Source organism: Betta splendens, chromosome 2 (genome assembly GCF_900634795.4).
Source record: "Betta splendens chromosome 2, fBetSpl5.4, whole genome shotgun sequence".
NCBI lineage: Eukaryota > Metazoa > Chordata > Actinopteri > Anabantiformes > Osphronemidae > Betta > Betta splendens.
In genome coordinates this window covers 14196169-14221132 of record NC_040882.2, presented here as the reverse complement: position 1 = coordinate 14221132, position 24964 = coordinate 14196169, and the positions used below count along the sequence as shown (strand labels likewise).

The 24964-nt window shown below is 37.1% G+C and overlaps 1 protein-coding gene across 1 annotated transcript; it reads right to left on the bottom strand.

The window, feature by feature from the left end:
• Positions 1–1174: 1174 nt before the first annotated feature.
• On the bottom strand, positions 1175–24816 carry LOC121202083 (uncharacterized). The gene is made up of 29 exons (XM_055502438.1): positions 24745–24816; positions 24616–24658; positions 24166–24336; positions 23862–24077; positions 23591–23690; positions 22954–23198; positions 20836–21093; positions 20319–20576; positions 19797–20054; positions 19280–19537; positions 18763–19020; positions 18266–18427; positions 17962–18177; positions 17691–17790; positions 17054–17298; positions 14419–14676; positions 13897–14154; positions 13380–13637; positions 12883–13044; positions 12579–12794; positions 12308–12407; positions 11671–11915; positions 10070–10327; positions 9553–9810; positions 9031–9288; positions 4592–4849; positions 4079–4336; positions 3716–3727; positions 1175–1200 (listed from the first exon to the last, which is right to left on the bottom strand). The coding sequence occupies exons 2-29, from the start codon at positions 24647–24649 to the stop codon at positions 1175–1177; spliced, it is 5604 nt and encodes a 1867-aa protein (XP_055358413.1). The 5' UTR covers positions 24650–24658; positions 24745–24816.
• Positions 24817–24964: the final 148 nt, after the last annotated feature.

The following is a 24964-nucleotide window of genomic DNA, read 5'->3' as shown; positions in this document are numbered from 1 at the left end:
GAGTCCAGGCTGTGACATGCTGGGGATTCCAAGAAATTTTATTACAGTACCTAATGTTTTACTGGTTATGTCTGATATGCAGAACATTTTTAAAACAAACAAAAAACTTGAATAACATATTTTAATAAATATTTATGATTACTCATGTTATAAATCTTTTCAGAAATGCAGTTCTTGACCATGGCATGTTGGACCAGATTCGCGTTGACTGTGGAAATTTTATCTTTATCATTCAATCAAGAAAAGTTGGCTGTCGACCACCATACCTTCAGACACCTTTAACTTTAATAAGCTATTGTTTTAAACTCTCCCAATTATTCACAAAGGACAAAGCACTGAGTGAGCAACACTGCAAATGCACTGAACAATATTGATAACTATCCTTAAAACAATCCATCTTTTTTTAACTTGTTTTCTCATTTGTTTAGTCTATGGTTTAACTATTGTTCAGGCTTTCATACTGTATTTTTTTCTTAGACTTTTGCTGTATTAGATTAGTGAAAGACTTTCTCTTTCTTCAGAATCATTGTATTGAGAGAGTTTAGTCAGAGGTGCGCTTTCCATTGTTATTTATTCATTCATCATTGGTCATTTAAAAGTTCTAATTAATTTTCTAAACAAATTTTTGTTGTATTTCTGATGTATTAGGTGAACAACTGGGTAAACTATCCAATTAAAAGATGCCTAAAGAACCTAGACAATCAGGAAATCATAAATTTTGGGTTCCAAACTGTCTAATTCTGCATGTCCACTCTGGCATGTCAAGTGGCAAGCATTGGTTCACGCAGATTTGTGGAAGCATGGAATGCCCACTGAGTGCCTGGTAAATTGTAATTTTATATTTCTATTTATATAGATTTTTTGTTTTATCCAATCACACAAATGACACATGACACAAATTATCAATATGTTTGCACAGTTATATATTATGCACTTTGGTTACAGGCCTTTATTTATGCATAAACTATAGTATCACTGCCTCTTATAATTAGTGTTTTCTATGATTACAATTACAGTCTATAACGGTAATAGCTGTAATAATGATGGAAAACATTTTTTTTTCAACATTACATTTGTAAAGTATAAGTGTTACTTAATGTAACCTTGGTATTTTGTAAGCAGAGGAATACCTAACCAACTGGCGCAGGCAGGTTGTCCAAACATGACCAAAACCTTACTGCCCAATCTGTGGCAGCTGACCTACAGTATATGAGGCAGAGAGACAGTCATCATTGACAAGAATGTCCTCTTTTGGACAAAATCCCTTCCAGACCCCAGAGGAATAACAGCACACAGAGCTATGTTTTGCTCAGTCATTTCCAGACACAACAGTGATTTGGGACTGCATTACAAGAGGTGAACCCATAGTGTTCTGATTCGTCTGTCATCCTGATCTGAGGAAAACAGTCCGAAGGTCATTTAGCAAATTGTTTTAAAATACTTAATCCATTGTTTTATATGTTTCTATGCTGATAGATAATATCACATTTTACATGTTCTATAAAGTTAAGACTTGGAGAAGATTTTGTGATTTGGCAAATGCTTTTACCAAAGTGACTTGGAAAGTTTTATTAAAATTGTTTTATAGAATGTTTATGTTAAAATTGTCTCTTGAGAAGAAAATGAATTTAAACTTGGAAAAATAAACATTGGTTAAAAAACATATAGGTAGCGCTGACTACAAATGTTTTGTGAAAAAAAGGATTACTGCTTTACTGTCATAAGAACACACAGATGTTCAATGCAAGGTATGATGACTACTAAACCAATACTGACAGTGATGGAAAATTTAAAAAAAAAATCCTCTGCAGCCCAGGCATTCCTCTGCTCTGTACATAACACCTTGAGCTTGCTTGAAGGATCTTCTGATCAGAGACCCTACGCCACAGAATCTGCCTCACAAGGTTGATGCAATGCACATTAGAGTAATGAAAGCTCACAATGAGTTCGCGATTACATGGTTTCACCATAAAAGGAATATAAAAATAGCTAAGCTTTGGTGGCAGGTGAGTTGTAAGTGACCGGACTCCTTTAGCAGATGCCAAACGTACTGTCATGTGTCGTAACGTAATCGACAGTTGTCATAAACGAGATGGGCTTTGGCTAAATAAATCATTGTATCATTGATTAATGTTAACAACATGGGTGTCAAACCATCCCAAGAGTTACAAATGTTTGTCAATATTTTGCTTCAAACGCTCTTGGGTGATTTATTGTGAAAGTCCGGCGACTGGCCCCGCCCCCGGTTTCCCTTTTTCTTATTTCGTTTTCAAAGTGGAGAAAAGAAGAATGAGTAAATCAGTGAGTCACAAATGTGTTTTACTGACTTACTTCAACGAAACACCACATAAAAAGACGTTATTCAATGTTCATTTTATACATCAATAATGAATTGCACTTCATGCACGGACCCCATACACCTACAGCACTAATATTCAATGGTCGGACAACCTGCTCTGGATTATTTAGAAGACAGCAAGTTCTACAGTGATAGAATAGTCTGATATTCAGGGTTACTTGTATGATACAGAGTGCAGCCCACACGAGTTACAGTACGCAGAGTGGACAAAGCTGTCACAGCTTCGTCGAGCTAAAAAGTAGCTTCAGGATACAGGGAAGAAACTGGAAAAACAGCCGGGACGGAATGGTTAGATTAGCACTGTAAGTAACATATTCGACTGTTTGTTTCAGCTTGCGCTGTAAAGTTTGAGTAAAGTGACGAGGTGCTGCTTTTCATTTTGTGAACTGCTGGGGATAGCGTTAGCTTATGTTGCTAACGAAATTCAAATGGTGCCCGTAATGCTGATTCCAGATCAGTGACGCAGACTCAAACACCTCAAACAGTGTGGGCAGTTCCGCCCACATCTGACTCTGGATCGGTGAACAAAACTGGAGAGAAACCTGAAGTCAAAGGTTTCTTGGCCGAGATTGAACGGGCTGTAACTGCAGGTGTGCGGGCTGAGGCTCCGCTTCAAACTGCTGTTCCATCTTGATTATAATGTATCTGCATTAATATTAAATTATTAAATTTGAATCTGCTACATCTGGTTGGCAGCACGTGATCCCTCCTTCATTTCTAGTTTGACCCTTAAGTCACAAACAATAAAAAGCAAGAAAAAAGAAGTCTACATTATACATGAAAAAAGTAAAATAAAATAATACTTTGTTAAACATTACTTTTGTTAGGCATTTTTCTCACACACTATGTTATGATGATTACAGTTCTCATAGTTATTTCATCATCTAGTCATCAGCCGATCATTTAAACAGTCTTGATTTTTGCAGACCACAACTTTGGTGAGAGTCCTGACCGGCTGATGAGCTGGAAGGCAAGAAAAACTATTTAGGTGAGATGTCTGTTGGTTTATTACAACAAAGAAGAAAAACACACTTTAAAAAAAATCCTCACCTGCTTTAAAAAACTTTCAATGTCTGAAGGTGATATTTGAGAAGATGACGATAATCTGATGTTCAGTCTAACAACAGAATCTGTTCAAATAATGAACACAAATTAAAAAATGGCACGAATATGACAAATTAAATGTGACAAAGCTACAGTATATTAAGCGCAACACTAAATGTTGTTGTGGATTATAAATATGTTTGAACGTGTAGCTAAATTAGATAATTTGACCATTAATGTCAAATATTCAGAGCAACATATAGTATAATGTAGAACTTATAATGACAATATAATATAAAACTATATACTTACATGGAGGATTTGCTGAAGGACCAGTGTGGGAGTTGTGAGGCAAAGTGTTTGTTTAGATAAAGAAAAAGAATAATATTAATGAAATAATAATTAATAATAATTAATCTTTTGAAATGTCCACATTTATACAAATAAATATATGTAGTGCAGGATAAATATACTAAAAATGACAAAACATCAACAACAGCAATTCAAATTTGTCTGATTTGCACATATTTGTATGATTGCTATTGCAATGTGCTACTATTACTTACTGTAGTTAAAAGTGTCATTTAGCTATAATCTAGTACGATGACATTGATTTGATTTAAAGGTACATGTAATTATTCATCTACAACACAGTAAGAATAAAGAGCATCTTACGAGTAACTTCAGTGATTGTTACTCCACTGCTTCTGACATTGTCGAAAACAGAGAACAGAGTGAATGTATATTCAGTCCCAGCAGTGAGAGATGAGACTGTCTGAGTTACTGGTCCTCCTCCAACAGGTGCAGTGATGTTTGTCTCTGTACCATTGAACTGAAGAATAAAACTGACTCCATTGTTTACTTGACTCCACTGCAGAGTGATACTGGTCTCATTTTGGGCAGTTGCTCCAAAGTTTTGGGCATTTGATGGAGCTACACCAAAAAAGGATGGAATTAAAGATTAAAAATAAGATTTGTGGGATAAAAAAACATCTGACATGGTAACTTTTGATTCACAAACCATTTTGCATCCCACAATCAAACGGTCACATATTCAGAAGTAATTGTACTGATTGGCAATGTTTTAATTTTTAGCTTTAAAAAAGATGTTCATACAAACCAGAAATTTCCAAAGTACATGTACTGTAATTATCACATACAACACAGTAAGAGTAGAGAGAATCTTACCAGTGGCTGCAGTGACCGTTACTCCACTGCTTCTGACATTGTCAAACACAGAGAACAGAGTGAATGTATATTCAGTCCCAGCAGTGAGAGATGAGACTGTCTGAGTTACTGGTCCTCCTCCAACAGGTGCAGTGATGGTTCTAACTGTACCATTAAACTGAAGAATAAAACTGACTCCATTGTTTACTTGACTCCACTGCAGAGTGATACTGGTCTCATTTTGGGCAGTTGCTCCAAAGCTTTGGGCATTTGACGGAGCTACACCAAAAAAATGATGGAATTAAAGATTAAAAACAGGATTTGTGGGATAAAAAAACATCTGACATGGTAACTTTTGATTCACAAACCATTTTGCATCCCACAGTCTAACAATCACAAATAACCTGAACCTAAACAAAAGCCTTCTTTTTGATTAGCAAAGTTTTAATTCAGAGTTTTAAACATATTTAAAAATATTGTTCAGCTATAGTAAGAGAGGAGAAAATCTTTCCTGAGTGCAGTTTAATGAGTTTTACGGAGACCTGGCTGCATTTACCGAGAGAGTTTCCACACGTTATCTGATGACTGTTTACAAGTCATGTCTGTTTAAATTCACCCAGTGTGTAAGCTGTCCCACCAGAGGTGAGAAGACACTGGACATCATTTATGCTAATGTTAAGGCTGCCTACTCTTCCACTGCCCTCCCCCTCTGGGAAAGTCGGATCACAATTTGATTCATCTGCTGCCACAATACACACCTCAGGTTCAAAGGCTGCCTGCCACCATTAAAATTATTAAAAGGTGGACAGATGAGAACCGTGTTGCTCTGCAGAGCTGCTTTGAAGACACTGACTGGGAGGCTCTCTGTGAACCTCATGGGGAGGACACTGACCGACTGACAGACTGCGTCACAGATTATAGAAATATCTGCATGAACACCCATGTACCTGATAACCTTTTCGTTGCTTTTCTAACAACAATCCATGGGTCACTATTGCTATCAAAGCCACCCTGAATGAAAAGAAGAAAGCATTCAGGTCTGGGGACAGGGAGGCAGCTAGGAGCGTCCAGAGAAAACTGGGAGGGGAAACTGGAGCACAGACTTCAGAACAAGTCACCGGGGACCATCACCAGCTACAAGTCCAGCAAGCAGGTGACTGAGGGGTCTGTGGACAGGGCCAACAAACTTAATAGCTTCTTTAATAGATTCCAGGTTGGGCTCATAAACCCCCGCTGCCCAAGATAGGCCCCTCTTTACATCACCCACTGGGCCCATCTACCTCCACATCACACACGATCACAGCGGATCAGGTGAGAAAGAAGCTGAACAAGCTTCATCCAACAAAGGCTGCAGGACCTAATGGAATCAGCCCAATGGTGCTGAAAGTCTGTGCTCCCCAGTTGTGTGGTGTCTTCCAACACATCTTCAACCTGAGCCTGCAGCTGGAGAGAGTTCCACTTGGGTGGAAAAAGTCATGTATTGTGCCAGTGAATAAGACGCCACGTCCCAGAGTCTCAACGACTACAGACCCATGGCTCTGACCTCTCACATCATGAAGGCTTTTGAGAGACTAATCCTGGACTCCATGCGCTCTCTGGTCAAACCCTCAGTTGACCCCCCCAGTTTGCATATAAACCACAACTAGGAGTGGATGATGTAATCATACATCTGCTCCATCGCATCTACAACCACCTGAACAAGCCTCAGTGAGGGTCATGTTTTTTGATTTCTTCAGTGCATTTAACACCATCCAGCCTGCACTGCTGGGACAGAAACTAAAAAAAACATGCAGGTTGAGCCCCCCCTGATCTCATGGATTGTGGACTACCTCAGTACAAAATTGTGTCTCTAACACCATGGCCTGCAGCACAGGAGCTCCACAGGGTACAATCCTGTCACCCTTGCTCTTCACCCTGTACACCTCATACTTCAGGTACAGCTCAGAGTCTTGTCATGTCCAAACGTTCTCTGATGACTCTGCTGTTGTAGAACGTATCCAGGGTGGTGACATCACAGAGTATCAGGGAGTGGTGGACAGCTCTGTGGACAGAACCACCTCCAATTGAACATCAGTAAAACTAAGGAGCTGGTGAGGGACTTTAGGAAATCTGGGAGTCCAGTCACTATTGAAAAGGAAGGGATGGAGGTGGTGACCATGTACAAATACCTGGGAGTGTATCTGGACAATAAACTGCACTGGAAAAAGAACTCCTCAGCTGTGTACAAGAAGGCTTAGAGCAGAATGTACTTTCTGAGGAGGCTCAGGTCCTTCTACGTTTGCAGCTCCATGCTGAGGATGTTCTATGAGTCTGTGTAGTGTTTTACGCTGTGGTCTGTGGGGCAGCAGCATAATTGTAGCAAACAGTAACAGACTGGACAAACTCATCAAGAGGGCTGGTTCTGTTCTGGGGGTGGAGCTGGACCCCCTACTTGCTGTAGCTGAGAGGAGGATGCTGGTCCAACTCCTCTCTATCATAGACAATACCTCCCACCCCCTACACAGTGTGCTGGCTGGCAAGAGGAGCACCTTCAGCCAGAGGCTGTTCAGTATTACAGTAGGTGCTCCACAGAACAGCGGAGATCCTTCCTACCGATGGCCGTCAGCCTGTATAATTCCTCCTCTGTCTGTAAGGGTTGATCTTCATTCATGCAATATAGTAAAATAAACTTTAGCTACTAATTAGATGTAAATAGACAATAGTAATTAGACTTGATGGGAGTGTGTGTCGATGTGTTAGCATTTATATTTTTAATCTCCCTTCCTTCTTGTGTGTACAGTACCTCCATCTGTGACTGTGATCAAAGTGTGCAGAATAATTTCCCTTTGGGATTAATAAAGTTTTGTTGAATCTTAAATCTTGAATACCAACCAGCAACTTTAAAACATGTAACATGACTTACAACACGGTAAGAGTGGAGAGAATCTTACCAGTGGCTGCAATGATCGTTACTCCACTGCTTCTGACATTGTCAAACACAGAGAACAGAGTGAATGTATATTCAGTCCCAGCAGTGAGAGATGAGACTGTTTGAGTTACTGGTCCTCCTCCAACAGGTGCAGTTATGGTTCTAACTGTACCATTAAACTGAAGAATAAAACTGACTCTATTCTTTACTGGACTCCACTGCAGAGTGATACTGGTCTCATTTTGGGCAGTTGCTCCAAAGCTTTGGGCATTTGATGGAGCTAAAAAAAGGAATTAAAGATTTAAAATAAGATTTGTGGGATAACAAAAACATCTGACATGGTAACTTTTGATTCACAAACCATTTTGCACCCCGCAATCTAACGGTCAGATATTCAGAAGTAATCGTATTGATCAGCAATATTTTAATTTTTAGTTTTCAAAAAGTTGTTTATAGAAACTAGCAATTTACAAAGTACATGTGATTATCAAATACAACACGGTTAGAGAGAACCTTACCAGTGGCTGCAATGATTGTTACTCCACTGCTTCTGACATTGTCAAACACAGAGAACAGAGTGAATGTATATTCAGTCCCAGCAGAGAGAGATGAGACTGTCTGAGTTACTGGTCCCCCTCCAACAGGTGCAGCGATGGTTTTTACTGTCCCATTAAACTGAAGAATAAAACTGACTCCATTCTTTACTGGACTCCACTGCAGAGTGATACTGGTCTCATTTTGAGCAGTTGCTCCAAAGCTTTGGGCATTTGATGGAGCTACACGAAAAAATGATGAAATTAAAGATTAAAAACAAGATTTGTGCAATAAAAAACATCTGAAATGGTGACTTTTGATTCAATGACCATTTTGCATCCCACAATCTAACGGTCACATATTCAGAAGTAATTGTATTGATGAGCAATATTTTAATTTTTAGCTTTTAAAAAGATGTTTATACTGTACAAACCTACAATTTCCAAAGTACATGTACTGCAATTATCACATACAACACAGTAAGAGTAGAGAGCATCTTACCAGTGGCTGCAATGATTGTTACTCCACTGCTTCTGACATTGTCAAACACAGAGAACAGAGTGAATGTATATTCAGTCCCAGCAGAGAGAGATGAGACTGTCTGAGTTACTGGTCCCCCTCCAACAGGTGCAGCGATGGTTTTTACTGTCCCATTAAACTGAAGAATAAAACTGACTCCATTCTTTACTGGACTCCACTGCAGAGTGATACTGGTCTCATTTTGAGCAGTTGCTCCAAAGCTTTGGGCATTTGATGGAGCTACACGAAAAAATGATGAAATTAAAGATTAAAAACAAGATTTGTGCAATAAAAAACATCTGAAATGGTGACTTTTGATTCAATAACCATTTTGCATCCCACAATCTAACGGTCACATATTCAGAAGTAATTGTATTGATGAGCAATATTTTAATTTTTAGCTTTTAAAAAGATGTTTATACTGTACAAACCTACAATTTCCAAAGTACATGTACTGCAATTATCACATACAACACAGTAAGAGTAGAGAGCATCTTACCAGTGGCTGCAATGATGGTTACTCCACTGCTTCTGACATTGTCAAACACAGAGAACAGAGTGAATGTATATTCAGTCCCAGCAGTGAGAGATGAGACTGTCTGAGTTACTGGTCCCCCTCCAACAGGTGCAGTGATGGTTCTAACTGTACCATTAAACTGAAGAATAAAATTGACTCCATTGTTTACTTGACTCCACTGCAGAGTGATACTGGTCTCATTTTGGGCAGTTGCTCCAAAGCTTTGGGCATTTGATGGAGCTACACGAAAAAATGATGAAATTAAAGATTAAAAACAAGATTTGTGGAATAAAAAACATCTGAAATGGTGACTTTTGATTCAATAACCATTTTGCATCCCACAATCTAACGGTCACATACTGTATTCAGGAGTAATCGTATTGACCAGCAATATTTTAATTTTTAGCTTTTAAAAAGATGTTTATACTGTACAAACCAACAATTTCCAAAGTACATGTACTGCAATTATCACATACAACACAGTAAGAGTAGAGAGCATCTTACCAGTGGCTGCAATGATGGTTATTCCACTGCTTCTGACATTGTCAAACACAGAGAACAGAGTGAATGTATATTCAGTCCCAGCAGAGAGAGATGAGACTGTCTGAGTTACTGGTCCCCCTCCAACAGGTGCAGCGATGGTTTTTACTGTCCCATTAAACTGAAGAATAAAACTGACTCCATTCTTTACTGGACTCCACTGCAGAGTGATACTGGTCTCATTTTGAGCAGTTGCTCCAAAGCTTTGGGCATTTGATGGAGCTACACGAAAAAATGATGAAATTAAAGATTAAAAACAAGATTTGTGCAATAAAAAACATCTGAAATGGTGACTTTTGATTCAATAACCATTTTGCATCCCACAATCTAACGGTCACATATTCAGAAGTAATTGTATTGATGAGCAATATTTTAATTTTTAGCTTTTAAAAAGATGTTTATACTGTACAAACCTACAATTTCCAAAGTACATGTACTGCAATTATCACATACAACACAGTAAGAGTAGAGAGCATCTTACCAGTGGCTGCAATGATGGTTACTCCACTGCTTCTGACATTGTCAAACACAGAGAACAGAGTGAATGTATATTCAGTCCCAGCAGTGAGAGATGAGACTGTCTGAGTTACTGGTCCCCCTCCAACAGGTGCAGTGATGGTTCTAACTGTACCATTAAACTGAAGAATAAAATTGACTCCATTGTTTACTTGACTCCACTGCAGAGTGATACTGGTCTCATTTTGGGCAGTTGCTCCAAAGCTTTGGGCATTTGATGGAGCTACACGAAAAAATGATGAAATTAAAGATTAAAAACAAGATTTGTGGAATAAAAAACATCTGAAATGGTGACTTTTGATTCAATAACCATTTTGCATCCCACAATCTAACGGTGACATGTTCAGAAGTAATCATACTGTTTAGCCATGTTTTAATTTGGAGTTTTAAAAATATTTGTCATACAAAGCAGCAACTTTAAAAGATTTGTGGAATAAAAAAATCTGACATTGTAACTTTTGATTTGAAGCTTCCTGCATTTGTTGGCTCTATGACCAAACATGTGATTTAGATGTGGCCTTTGCACATGAACATGTGAACAGTCATAGTAGTTATATCAAATACCATTATCTAAGGATTTAATAAAATAAATGTTCATACAAATCAGGTGTGAGACAATGAATATTATCAGCCTGTTTGTATTTACAAACAAATCCTGTAGAATTGATCATTGGACTTTAATTATTCATTTTTTATATAGCTGTTTACTCGCAACACGGTTCACAAGATAAATAAACTGATATTTGCAGGCTAAAATGTAACCTTGGACATTCACAATTCACCTCTATTATGGTTCAACATGCTTTTTTCCTTCTTGGAGCAAGGTTAAGATCAGTTAATGAAAATCGTCATTTTTAATTCTGGAATTTGTTTTCCTTACTTTGAGTCTTGAAACCTTCCGCTACTTCTGCATTTAATTTTTATATTTACTCAGTACAGTACAGTATAACATTTTTAGGGCCTCCCTAGCAGTAATTTTATGATCTGTTTCTGTTTTCTGTTTTATACAGTACCCCATGGGAATCGTCCATATTGTATAGCAGCATACTAAAATCCCTTTTCAGTGGGTCACCGCCTTGAGCAATTGTGTTATCAACCATGTAGGATTTAACACTTAGTAATAACTGATAACTTTCCACTTACATCTACACCCTTAGCCATCCAGCTGCATCCAGCTACCAGCTATTCTTGGACAGTAAGTAAAGCAAGTTCAAAATTAATTAGTTCTCTCTGATTTAGCTAGAAAGCATCAACTTGCTTTTATTCTTTTCTAACATTCTTCTAAGCATAACTTTTTCTTGCTTTGCAGCCAAAGTTATTTTGCCTTTTACCACCAATTATCTGCTTTGAAATTATTTTTTGTTTCACTTTGGTCAACCTGATTGTTTTTCTCTGGAGTGTTAGAGAAAACTGTGAAAACATTGAGAACATACAGTACACTGTACACAAACTCCACAAAGAAAAAAAAATGTGTTCTGAACAGAAATGAGTTATTAGATTCAAATACAGTACTTGTTTGCCTCTTTTTGTATGTATACAATATTACAATGAAACACAATTCTTTACCTGTTGTGTAACAGATGAATGGGGAACTGAGAGAGCAGTTATCATTTGACCAGAGTCCAGAGTCATTGAATGATGTGGTGATGCACTCGTCTATACTAGAGTACATGTATGGCTCACCACTGGCCCAGTTACGAAAAACAGACGTGCTTCCATCAGACCACACCACGTCCTGGTGCAGACCAATGAACACACCATACACTCCTGCTAAGTTTGTGATTATGCTATTTTCAGCCTCATTTCGTATACTGGGAGAGAAACAGAAACAAATTAATTTTACAGGTGAAATATATTAAACAAAAGATATTGATAAATATAATAATTGTTCATGGAGTTGATGTTTTACAATTGATATTTCTAGTAAAGTAAATGTTATAATACTGTAACACTCCAAGTACCGCACGATAATACGAACATGAATAGCATTAAATCTATAGGCACAGCATGTTAGAAATAATATATAAATAAACACAGACAGAATTAAAATAGAGACAATCATTAAAATAATATTGTCACATTATAATAAACATATTGACATATCCTTTAAAATGCCAGGTTGTATTTTTAAACAATTTAAACCGATTACATCCAGACGTATGCAGTCCTGTAACATCTTCCTCTTTGTCAGTAAACACTGTACCTGGCTAGATCCACATAGTTCTTTCTGCAGTAGCTCTGAGCATCAGCCCAGTTCATGAAGTCGTTAACCAACACAAAAGATGATACGCCATTTATTGCACCTGAACATACATAGATTTAAAAAAAAAACTCTTAACAACATCAAGCATGTACTAAACATAATGATATGCACACATACCAGAAAAAGTGGAAAGGTTAGATTACAAATATGTAGATGTATGAGTTCTGGTGCTAGTTTACTGTGCATATGAACAGTATATTTGTAAACTCACCATTGTAGCATACAAATGGTAATGCATGAGTGCAGTACCAACTAGCCCATTTGCCAGGATAACTTGTCTCGATACCAAACAGGAACACACAGGATTGTTGTCCATACACAGGATAACCAGGACCCCAGTTTAAAAACCCTGTTCCTCCTTCTCCATAGAGGCTGGTGTCATTCAGGGACCATATCCAGATGTTCAGTAGACCTATCCAAGCTTTGCCTGTTTGAAAGCATATATGACAATGAACACCCACATACTGTGGCTGCATGGTTCATGACAATTCATGAGTCTAGTCCTGAGAACTCACCTGTGTAATTTGACGTTGTGTTTGTAACAGCAAAGAGATCTGCTGTGTTCTCTATAGTAGCCAGGTCAGAGTAAAACTGTCTGCAGAAGCTCCGAGCATCAGTCCAGTTCAGTGGTGTGTTCATAAAATAGAACAGTCGTGTTTGGACACTGATCGGTGCTACTAGAACAAAGTAAAGGCTGTTTTGTATCCATGAGGTAAGATTGACAAATCATACTTAAAGTTTTTATGATGTTTACGTCTATGATCAAACAGTCACCCAAAGCAACATTCTGTTGTTTTATTATTTGCTTCACTGAAATAAATGAACCAAATAACATTTTGCCTCTTTACTGTTTCTCTGTCTCATATTCAGTCACATATTCAGAAGTAATTGTATTGATCAGCAATATTTTAATTTTTAGCTTTTAAAAAGATGTTTATACTGTACAAACCAGCGATTTCCAAAGTACATGTAATTATCACATACCACAAAGTAAGAGTAGAGAGAATCTTACCAGTGGCTGCAGTGACCGTTACTCCACTGCTTCTGACATTGTCAAACACAGAGAACAGAGTGAATGTATATTCAGTCCCAGCAGTGAGAGATGAGACTGTCTGAGTTACTGGTCCCCCTCCAACAGGTGCAGTGATGGTTCTAACTGTACCATTAAACTGAAGAATAAAATTGACTCCATTGTTTACTTGACTCCACTGCAGAGTGATACTGGTCTCATTTTGGGCAGTTGCTCCAAAGCTTTGGGCATTTGATGGAGCTACGCGAAAAAATGATGAAATTAAAGATTAAAAACAAGATTTGTGCAATAAAAAACATCTGAAATGGTGACTTTTGATTCAATAACCATTTTGCATCCCACAATCTAACGGTCACATATTCAGAAGTAATCATATTGACCAGCAATATTTTAATTTTAAGCTTTTAAAAAGATGTTTATACTGTACAAACCAACAATTTCCAAAGTACATGTACTGCAATTATCACATACAACACAGTAAGAGTAGAGAGAATCTTACCAGTGGCTGCAATGATGGTTATGCCACTGCTTCTGACATTATCAAACACAGAGAACAGAGTGAATGTATATTCAGTCCCAGCAGTGAGAGATGAGACTGTCTGAGTTACTGGTCCTCCTCCAACAGGTGCAGTGATGGTTCTAACTGTACCATTAAACTGAAGAATAAAATTGACTCCATTGTTTACTTGACTCCACTGCAGAGTGATACTGGTCTCATTTTGGGCAGTTGCTCCAAAGCTTTGGGCATTTGATGGAGCTACACGAAAAAATGATGAAATTAAAGATTAAAAACAAGATTTGTGGAATAAAAAACATCTGAAATGGTGACTTTTGATTCAATAACCATTTTGCATCCCACAATCTAACGGTCACATACTGTATTCAGGAGTAATCGTATTGACCAGCAATATTTTAATTTTTAGCTTTTAAAAAGATGTTTATACTGTACAAACCAACAATTTCCAAAGTACATGTACTGCAATTATCACATACAACACAGTAAGAGTAGAGAGCATCTTACCAGTGGCTGCAATGATGGTTATTCCACTGCTTCTGACATTGTCAAACACAGAGAACAGAGTGAATGTATATTCAGTCCCAGCAGAGAGAGATGAGACTGTCTGAGTTACTGGTCCCCCTCCAACAGGTGCAGCGATGGTTTTTACTGTCCCATTAAACTGAAGAATAAAACTGACTCCATTCTTTACTGGACTCCACTGCAGAGTGATACTGGTCTCATTTTGAGCAGTTGCTCCAAAGCTTTGGGCATTTGATGGAGCTACACCAAAAAATGATGGAATTAAAGATTAAAAACAAGATTTGTGGGATAAAAAACATCTGACATGGTAACTTTTGATTCACAAACCATTTTGCATCCCACAACCTAACGGTCACATATTCAGAAGTAATTGTATTGATCAGCAATATTTTAATTTTTAGCTTTTAAAAAGATGTTTATACTGTACAAACCTACAATTTCCAAAGTACATGTACTGCAATTATCACATACAACACAGTAAGAGTAGAGAGCATCTTACCAGTGGCTGCAATGATCGTTACTCCACTGCTTCTGACATTGTCAAACACAGAGAACAGAGTGAATGTATATTCAGTCCCAGCAGTGAGAGATGAGACTGTCTGAGTTACTGGTCCCCCTCCAACAGGTGCAGTGATGGTTCTAACTGTACCATTAAACTGAAGAATAAAATTGACTCCATTGTTTACTTGACTCCACTGCAGAGTGATACTGGTCTCATTTTGGGCAGTTGCTCCAAAGCTTTGGGCATTTGATGGAGCTACACGAAAAAATGATGAAATTAAAGATTAAAAACAAGATTTGTGCAATAAAAAACATCTGAAATGGTGACTTTTGATTCACTAACCATTTTGCATCCCACAATCTAACGGTCACATATTCAGAAGTAATTGTATTGATCAGCAATATTTTAATTTTTAGCTTTTAAAAAGATGTTTATACTGTACAAACCTACAATTTCCAAAGTACATGTACTGCAATTATCACATACAACACAGTAAGAGTAGAGAGCATCTTACCAGTGGCTGCAATGATGGTTACTCCACTGCTTCTGACATTGTCAAACACAGAGAACAGAGTGAATGTATATTCAGTCCCAGCAGTGAGAGATGAGACTGTCTGAGTTACTGGTCCTCCTCCAACAGGTGCAGTGATGGTTCTAACTGTACCATTAAACTGAAGAATAAAATTGACTCCATTGTTTACTTGACTCCACTGCAGAGTGATACTGGTCTCATTTTGGGCAGTTGCTCCAAAGCTTTGGGCATTTGATGGAGCTACATGAAAAAATGATGGAATTAAAGATTAAAAACAAGATTTGTGGGATAAAAAACATCTGACATGGTAACTTTTGATTCACAAACCATTTTGCATCCCACAATCTAACGGTGACATGTTCAGAAGTAATCATACTGTTTAGCCATGTTTTAATTTGGAGTTTTAAAAATATTTGTCATACAAAGCAGCAACTTTAAAAGATTTGTGGAATAAAAAAATCTGACATTGTAACTTTTGATTTGAAGCTTCCTGCATTTGTTGGCTCTATGACCAAACATGTGATTTAGATGTGGCCTTTGCACATGAACATGTGAACAGTCATAGTAGTTATATCAAATACCATTATCTAAGGATTTAATAAAATAAATGTTCATACAAATCAGGTGTGAGACAATGAATATTATCAGCCTGTTTGTATTTACAAACAAATCCTGTAGAATTGATCATTGGACTTTAATTATTCATTTTTTATATAGCTGTTTACTCGCAACACGGTTCACAAGATAAATAAACTGATATTTGCAGGCTAAAATGTAACCTTGGACATTCACAATTCACCTCTATTATGGTTCAACATGCTTTTTTCCTTCTTGGAGCAAGGTTAAGATCAGTTAATGAAAATCGTCATTTTTAATTCTGGAATTTGTTTTCCTTACTTTGAGTCTTGAAACCTTCCGCTACTTCTGCATTTAATTTTTATATTTACTCAGTACAGTACAGTATAACATTTTTAGGGCCTCCCTAGCAGTAATTTTATGATCTGTTTCTGTTTTCTGTTTTATACAGTACCCCATGGGAATCGTCCATATTGTATAGCAGCATACTAAAATCCCTTTTCAGTGGGTCACCGCCTTGAGCAATTGTGTTATCAACCATGTAGGATTTAACACTTAGTAATAACTGATAACTTTCCACTTACATCTACACCTTTAGCCATCCAGCTGCATCCAGCTACCAGCTATTCTTGGACAGTAAGTAAAGCAAGTTCAAAATTAATTAGTTCTCTCTGATTTAGCTAGAAAGCATCAACTTGCTTTTATTCTTTTCTAACATTCTTCTAAGCATAACTTTTTCTTGCTTTGCAGCCAAAGTTATTTTGCCTTTTACCACCAATTATCTGCTTTGAAATTATTTTTTGTTTCACTTTGGTCAACCTGATTGTTTTTCTCTGGAGTGTTAGAGAAAACTGTGAAAACATTGAGAACATACAGTACACTGTACACAAACTCCACAAAGAAAAAAAAATGTGTTCTGAACAGAAATGAGTTATTAGATTCAAATACAGTACTTGTTTGCCTCTTTTTGTATGTATACAATATTACAATGAAACACAATTCTTTACCTGTTGTGTAACAGATGAATGGGGAACTGAGAGAGCAGTTATCATTTGACCAGAGTCCAGAGTCATTGAATGATGTGGTGATGCACTCGTCTATACTAGAGTACATGTATGGCTCACCACTGGCCCAGTTACGAAAAACAGACGTGCTTCCATCAGACCACACCACGTCCTGGTGCAGACCAATGAACACACCATACACTCCTGCTAAGTTTGTGATTATGCTATTTTCAGCCTCATTTCGTATACTGGGAGAGAAACAGAAACAAATTAATTTTACAGGTGAAATATATTAAACAAAAGATATTGATAAATATAATAATTGTTCATGGAGTTGATGTTTTACAATTGATATTTCTAGTAAAGTAAATGTTATAATACTGTAACACTCCAAGTACCGCACGATAATACGAACATGAATAGCATTAAATCTATAGGCACAGCATGTTAGAAATAATATATAAATAAACACAGACAGAATTAAAATAGAGACAATCATTAAAATAATATTGTCACATTATAATAAACATATTGACATATCCTTTAAAATGCCAGGTTGTATTTTTAAACAATTTAAACCGATTACATCCAGACGTATGCAGTCCTGTAACATCTTCCTCTTTGTCAGTAAACACTGTACCTGGCTAGATCCACATAGTTCTTTCTGCAGTAGCTCTGAGCATCAGCCCAGTTCATGAAGTCGTTAACCAACACAAAAGATGATACGCCATTTATTGCACCTGAACATACATAGATTTAAAAAAAAAACTCTTAACAACATCAAGCATGTACTAAACATAATGATATGCACACATACCAGAAAAAGTGGAAAGGTTAGATTACAAATATGTAGATGTATGAGTTCTGGTGCTAGTTTACTGTGCATATGAACAGTATATTTGTAAACTCACCATTGTAGCATACAAATGGTAATGCATGAGTGCAGTACCAACTAGCCCATTTGCCAGGATAACTTGTCTCGATACCAAACAGGAACACACAGGATTGTTGTCCATACACAGGATAACCAGGACCCCAGTTTAAAAACCCTGTTCCTCCTTCTCCATAGAGGCTGGTGTCATTCAGGGACCATATCCAGATGTTCAGTAGACCTATCCAAGCTTTGCCTGTTTGAAAGCATATATGACAATGAACACCCACATACTGTGGCTGCATGGTTCATGACAATTCATGAGTCTAGTCCTGAGAACTCACCTGTGTAATTTGACGTTGTGTTTGTAACAGCAAAGAGATCTGCTGTGTTCTCTATAGTAGCCAGGTCAGAGTAAAACTGTCTGCAGAAGCTCCGAGCATCAGTCCAGTTCAGTGGTGTGTTCATAAAATAGAACAGTCGTGTTTGGACACTGATCGGTGCTACTAGAACAAAGTAAAGGCTGTTTTGTATCCATGAGGTAAGATTGACAAATCATACTTAAAGTTTTTATGATGTTTACGTCTATGATCAAACAGTCACCCAAAGCAACATTCTGTTGTTTTATTATTTGCTTCACTGAAATAAATGAACCAAATAACATTTTGCCTCTTTACTGTTTCTCTGTCTCATATTCAGTCACATATTCAGAAGTAATTGTATTGATCAGCAATATTTTAATTTTTAGCTTTTAAAAAGATGTTTATACTGTACAAACCAGCGATTTCCAAAGTACATGTAATTATCACATACCACAAAGTAAGAGTAGAGAGAATCTTACCAGTGGCTGCAGTGACCGTTACTCCACTGCTTCTGACATTGTCAAACACAGAGAACAGAGTGAATGTATATTCAGTCCCAGCAGTGAGAGATGAGACTGTCTGAGTTACTGGTCCTCCTCCAACAGGTGCAGTGATGGTTCTAACTGTACCATTAAACTGAAGAATAAAATTGACTCCATTGTTTACTTGACTCCACTGCAGAGTGATACTGGTCTCATTTTGGGCAGTTGCTCCAAAGCTTTGGGCATTTGATGGAGCTACAAGAAAAAATGATGAAATTAAAGATTAAAAACAAGATTTGTGGAATAAAAAACATCTGAAATGGTGACTTTTGATTCACTAACCATTTTGCATCCCACAATCTAACGGTCACATATTCAGAAGTAATTGTATTGATCAGCAATATTTTAATTTTTAGCTTTTAAAAAGATGTTTATACTGTACAAACCAACAATTTCCAAAGTACATGTACTGCAATTATCACATACAACACAGTAAGAGTAGAGAGCATCTTACCAGTGGCTGCAATGATGGTTACTCCACTGCTTCTGACATTGTCAAACACAGAGAACAGAGTGAATGTATATTCAGTCCCAGCAGTGAGAGATGAGACTGTCTGAGTTACTGGTCCCCCTCCAACAGGTGCAGTGATGGTTCTAACTGTACCATTAAACTGAAGAATAAAATTGACTCCATTGTTTACTTGACTCCACTGCAGAGTGATACTGGTCTCATTTTGGGCAGTTGCTCCAAAGCTTTGGGCATTTGATGGAGCTACGCGAAAAAATGATGAAATTAAAGATTAAAAACAAGATTTGTGCAATAAAAAACATCTGAAATGGTGACTTTTGATTCAATAACCATTTTGCATCCCACAATCTAACGGTCACATATTCAGAAGTAATCATATTGACCAGCAATATTTTAATTTTAAGCTTTTAAAAAGATGTTTATACTGTACAAACCAACAATTTCCAAAGTACATGTACTGCAATTATCACATACAACACAGTAAGAGTAGAGAGAATCTTACCAGTGGCTGCAATGATGGTTATGCCACTGCTTCTGACATTATCAAACACAGAGAACAGAGTGAATGTATATTCAGTCCCAGCAGTGAGAGATGAGACTGTCTGAGTTACTGGTCCTCCTCCAACAGGTGCAGCTATGGTTCTAACTGTACCATTAAACTGAAGAATAAAATTGACTCCATTGTTTACTTGACTCCACTGCAGAGTGATACTGGTCTCATTTTGGGCAGTTGCTCCAAAGCTTTGGGCATTTGATGGAGCTACACGAAAAAATGATGAAATTAAAGATTAAAAACAAGATTTGTGGAATAAAAAACATCTGAAATGGTGACTTTTGATTCAATAACCATTTTGCATCCCACAATCTAACGGTCACATACTGTATTCAGGAGTAATCGTATTGACCAGCAATATTTTAATTTTTAGCTTTTAAAAAGATGTTTATACTGTACAAACCAACAATTTCCAAAGTACATGTACTGCAATTATCACATACAACACAGTAAGAGTAGAGAGCATCTTACCAGTGGCTGCAATGATGGTTATTCCACTGCTTCTGACATTGTCAAACACAGAGAACAGAGTGAATGTATATTCAGTCCCAGCAGAGAGAGATGAGACTGTCTGAGTTACTGGTCCCCCTCCAACAGGTGCAGCGATGGTTTTTACTGTCCCATTAAACTGAAGAATAAAACTGACTCCATTCTTTACTGGACTCCACTGCAGAGTGATACTGGTCTCATTTTGAGCAGTTGCTCCAAAGCTTTGGGCATTTGATGGAGCTACACCAAAAAATGATGGAATTAAAGATTAAAAACAAGATTTGTGGGATAAAAAACATCTGACATGGTAACTTTTGATTCACAAACCATTTTGCATCCCACAACCTAACGGTCACATATTCAGAAGTAATTGTATTGATCAGCAATATTTTAATTTTTAGCTTTTAAAAAGATGTTTATACTGTACAAACCTACAATTTCCAAAGTACATGTACTGCAATTATCACATACAACACAGTAAGAGTAGAGAGAATCTTACCAGTGGCTGCAATGATGGTTACTCCACTGCTTCTGACATTGTCAAACACAGAGAACAGAGTGAATGTATATTCAGTCCCAGCAGTGAGAGATGAGACTGTCTGAGTTACTGGTCCCCCTCCAACAGGTGCAGTGATGGTTCTAACTGTACCATTAAACTGAAGAATAAAATTGACTCCATTGTTTACTTGACTCCACTGCAGAGTGATACTGGTCTCATTTTGGGCAGTTGCTCCAAAGCTTTGGGCATTTGATGGAGCTACACGAAAAAATGATGAAATTAAAGATTAAAAACAAGATTTGTGCAATAAAAAACATCTGAAATGGTGACTTTTGATTCACTAACCATTTTGCATCCCACAATCTAACGGTCACATATTCAGAAGTAATTGTATTGATCAGCAATATTTTAATTTTTAGCTTTTAAAAAGATGTTTATACTGTACAAACCTACAATTTCCAAAGTACATGTACTGTAATTATCACATACCATAAAGTAAGAGTAGAGAGCATCTTACCAGTGGCTGCAGTGATGGTTACTCCACTGCTTCTGACATTGTGAAACACAGAGAACAGAGTGAATGTATATTCAGTCCCAGCAGTGAGAGATGAGACTGTCTGAGTTACTGGTCCTCCTCCAGCTGGTGCAGTGATGGTTCTAACTGTACCATTGAACTGAAGAATAAAATTGACTCCATTGTTTACTTGACTCCACTGCAGAGTGATACTGGTCTCATTTGGGCTGGTTGCTCCAAAGCTTTGGGCATTTGATGGAGCTACACCAAAAAATGATGGAATTAAAGATTAAAAACAAGATTTGTGGGATAAAAAACATCTGACATGGTAACTTTTGATTCACAAACCATTTTGCATCCCACAATCTAACGGTCACATATACAGAAGTAATCATACTGTTTAGCCATGTTTTAATTTGGAGTTTTAAAAATATTTGTCATACAAAGCAGCAACTTTAAAAGATTTGTGGAATAAAAAAATCTGACATTGTAACTTTTGATTTGAAGCTTCCTGCATTTGTTGGCTCTATGACCAAACATGTGATTTAGATGTGGCCTTTGCACATGAACATGTGAACAGTCATAGTAGTTATATCAAATACCATTATCTAAGGATTTAATAAAATAAATGTTCATACAAATCAGGTGTGAGACAATGAATATTATCAGCCTGTTTGTATTTACAAACAAATCCTGTAGAATTGATCATTGGACTTTAATTATTCATTTTTTATATAGCTGTTTACTCGCAACACGGTTCACAAGATAAATAAACTGATATTTGCAGGCTAAAATGTAACCTTGGACATTCACAATTCACCTCTATTATGGTTCAACATGCTTTTTTCCTTCTTGGAGCAAGGTTAAGATCAGTTAATGAAAATCGTCATTTTTAATTCTGGAATTTGTTTTCCTTACTTTGAGTCTTGAAACCTTCCGCTACTTCTGCATTTAATTTTTATATTTACTCAGTACAGTACAGTATAACATTTTTAGGGCCTCCCTAGCAGTAATTTTATGATCTGTTTCTGTTTTCTGTTTTATACAGTACCCCATGGGAATCGTCCATATTGTATAGCAGCATACTAAAATCCCTTTTCAGTGGGTCACCGCCTTGAGCAATTGTGTTATCAACCATGTAGGATTTAACACTTAGTAATAACTGATAACTTTCCACTTACATCTACACCTTTAGCCATCCAGCTGCATCCAGCTACCAGCTATTCTTGGACAGTAAGTAAAGCAAGTTCAAAATTAATTAGTTCTCTCTGATTTAGCTAGAAAGCATCAACTTGCTTTTATTCTTTTCTAACATTCTTCTAAGCATAACTTTTTCTTGCTTTGCAGCCAAAGTTATTTTGCCTTTTACCACCAATTATCTGCTTTGAAATTATTTTTTGTTTCACTTTGGTCAACCTGATTGTTTTTCTCTGGAGTGTTAGAGAAAACTGTGAAAACATTGAGAACATACAGTACACTGTACACAAACTCCACAAAGAAAAAAAAATGTGTTCTGAACAGAAATGAGTTATTAGATTCAAATACAGTACTTGTTTGCCTCTTTTTGTATGTATACAATATTACAATGAAACACAATTCTTTACCTGTTGTGTAACAGATGAATGGGGAACTGAGAGAGCAGTTATCATTTGACCAGAGTCCAGAGTCATTGAATGATGTGGTGATGCACTCGTCTATACTAGAGTACATGTATGGCTCACCACTGGCCCAGTTACGAAAAACAGACGTGCTTCCATCAGACCACACCACGTCCTGGTGCAGACCAATGAACACACCATACACTCCTGCTAAGTTTGTGATTATGCTATTTTCAGCCTCATTTCGTATACTGGGAGAGAAACAGAAACAAATTAATTTTACAGGTGAAATATATTAAACAAAAGATATTGATAAATATAATAATTGTTCATGGAGTTGATGTTTTACAATTGATATTTCTAGTAAAGTAAATGTTATAATACTGTAACACTCCAAGTACCGCACGATAATACGAACATGAATAGCATTAAATCTATAGGCACAGCATGTTAGAAATAATATATAAATAAACACAGACAGAATTAAAATAGAGACAATCATTAAAATAATATTGTCACATTATAATAAACATATTGACATATCCTTTAAAATGCCAGGTTGTATTTTTAAACAATTTAAACCGATTACATCCAGACGTATGCAGTCCTGTAACATCTTCCTCTTTGTCAGTAAACACTTTACCTGGCTAGATCCACATAATGCTCCCTGCAATAGCTCTGAGCATCAGCCCAGTTCATGAAGTCGTTAACCAACACAAAAGATGATACGCCATTTATTGCACCTGAACATACATAGATTTAAAAAAAAAACTCTTAACAACATCAAGCATGTACTAAACATAATGATATGCACACATACCAGAAAAAGTGGAAAGGTTAGATTACAAATATGTAGATGTATGAGTTCTGGTGCTAGTTTACTGTGCATATGAACAGTATATTTGTAAACTCACCATTGTAGCATACAAATGGTAATGCATGAGTGCAGTACCAACTAGCCCATTTGCCAGGATAACTTGTCTCGATACCAAACAGGAACACACAGGATTGTTGTCCATACACAGGATAACCAGGACCCCAGTTTAAAAACCCTGTTCCTCCTTCTCCATAGAGGCTGGTGTCATTCAGGGACCATATCCAGATGTTCAGTAGACCTATCCAAGCTTTGCCTGTTTGAAAGCATATATGACAATGAACACCCACATACTGTGGCTGCATGGTTCATGACAATTCATGAGTCTAGTCCTGAGAACTCACCTGTGTAATTTGACGTTGTGTTTGTAACAGCAAAGAGATCTGCTGTGTTCTCTATAGTAGCCAGGTCAGAGTAAAACTGTCTGCAGAAGCTCTGAGCATCAGTCCAGTTCAGTGGTGTGTTCACAAAATAGAACAGTCGTGTTTGGACAGAAGCGTTACTGATCAGTGCTCCTAAAACAAAGTAAAGGCTGTTTTGTATCCATGAGGTAAGATCAACAGATCATACTTAAAGTTTCTATGATGTTCACGTCTATGCTCAAACAGTCAGCCAAAGCAACATTCTGTTATTTTATTAGTTGCTTCACTGAAATAAATGAACCAAATAACATTTTGCCTCTTTACTGTTTCTCTGTCTGTTCTCTTGCTGCTCACATTTAACACACACTGAAGCCTTTTTAAGCTGTAATTGCCTCAGGAACACAACTAAAATAATTAAACAATGTCACCAACCTGTGAGCACAAAGATAATCAGACGATAATCCATGTGTCAAATCTTCGAAAAAAAAAGCATTTGTTTATATATATATAGCACACATCAACACATTTACAACACAATAATAGAATTTTAAATCTACGTACCCCTGAATTTATACTGTGGAGCAGTTAGTCTCTGCTGCTTGAATGCAGTCCTCATGTCAAGCTGTTTAGCTTCTGTAAGACAGTGTTTGTAAAGCGTGCATGAGTTTTGCTTCTTGGTTTAGGAATCAGGAAGTGAAAGATTCATTTACTGCCATACCTGTAGTTCTTCACCTGTGTGCACTGATGGAAAGGTATGCAGATATGGTCAAGGGGAAATCTT

Coding starts and splice junctions, on each gene's coding strand:
- LOC121202083 (XM_055502438.1), bottom strand. CDS start 24,649: ATGGATTATCGTCTGATTATCTTTGTGCTCACAG. Junction 21,094..22,953: donor ATTCATCTGTTACACAACAG/GTAAAGAATTGT, acceptor TTTTTCGTGTAG/CTCCATCAAATGCCCAAAGC. Junction 4,850..9,030: donor AACCATCATTGCAGCCACTG/GTAAGATGCTCT, acceptor TTTTTGGTGTAG/CTCCGTCAAATGCCCAAAGC.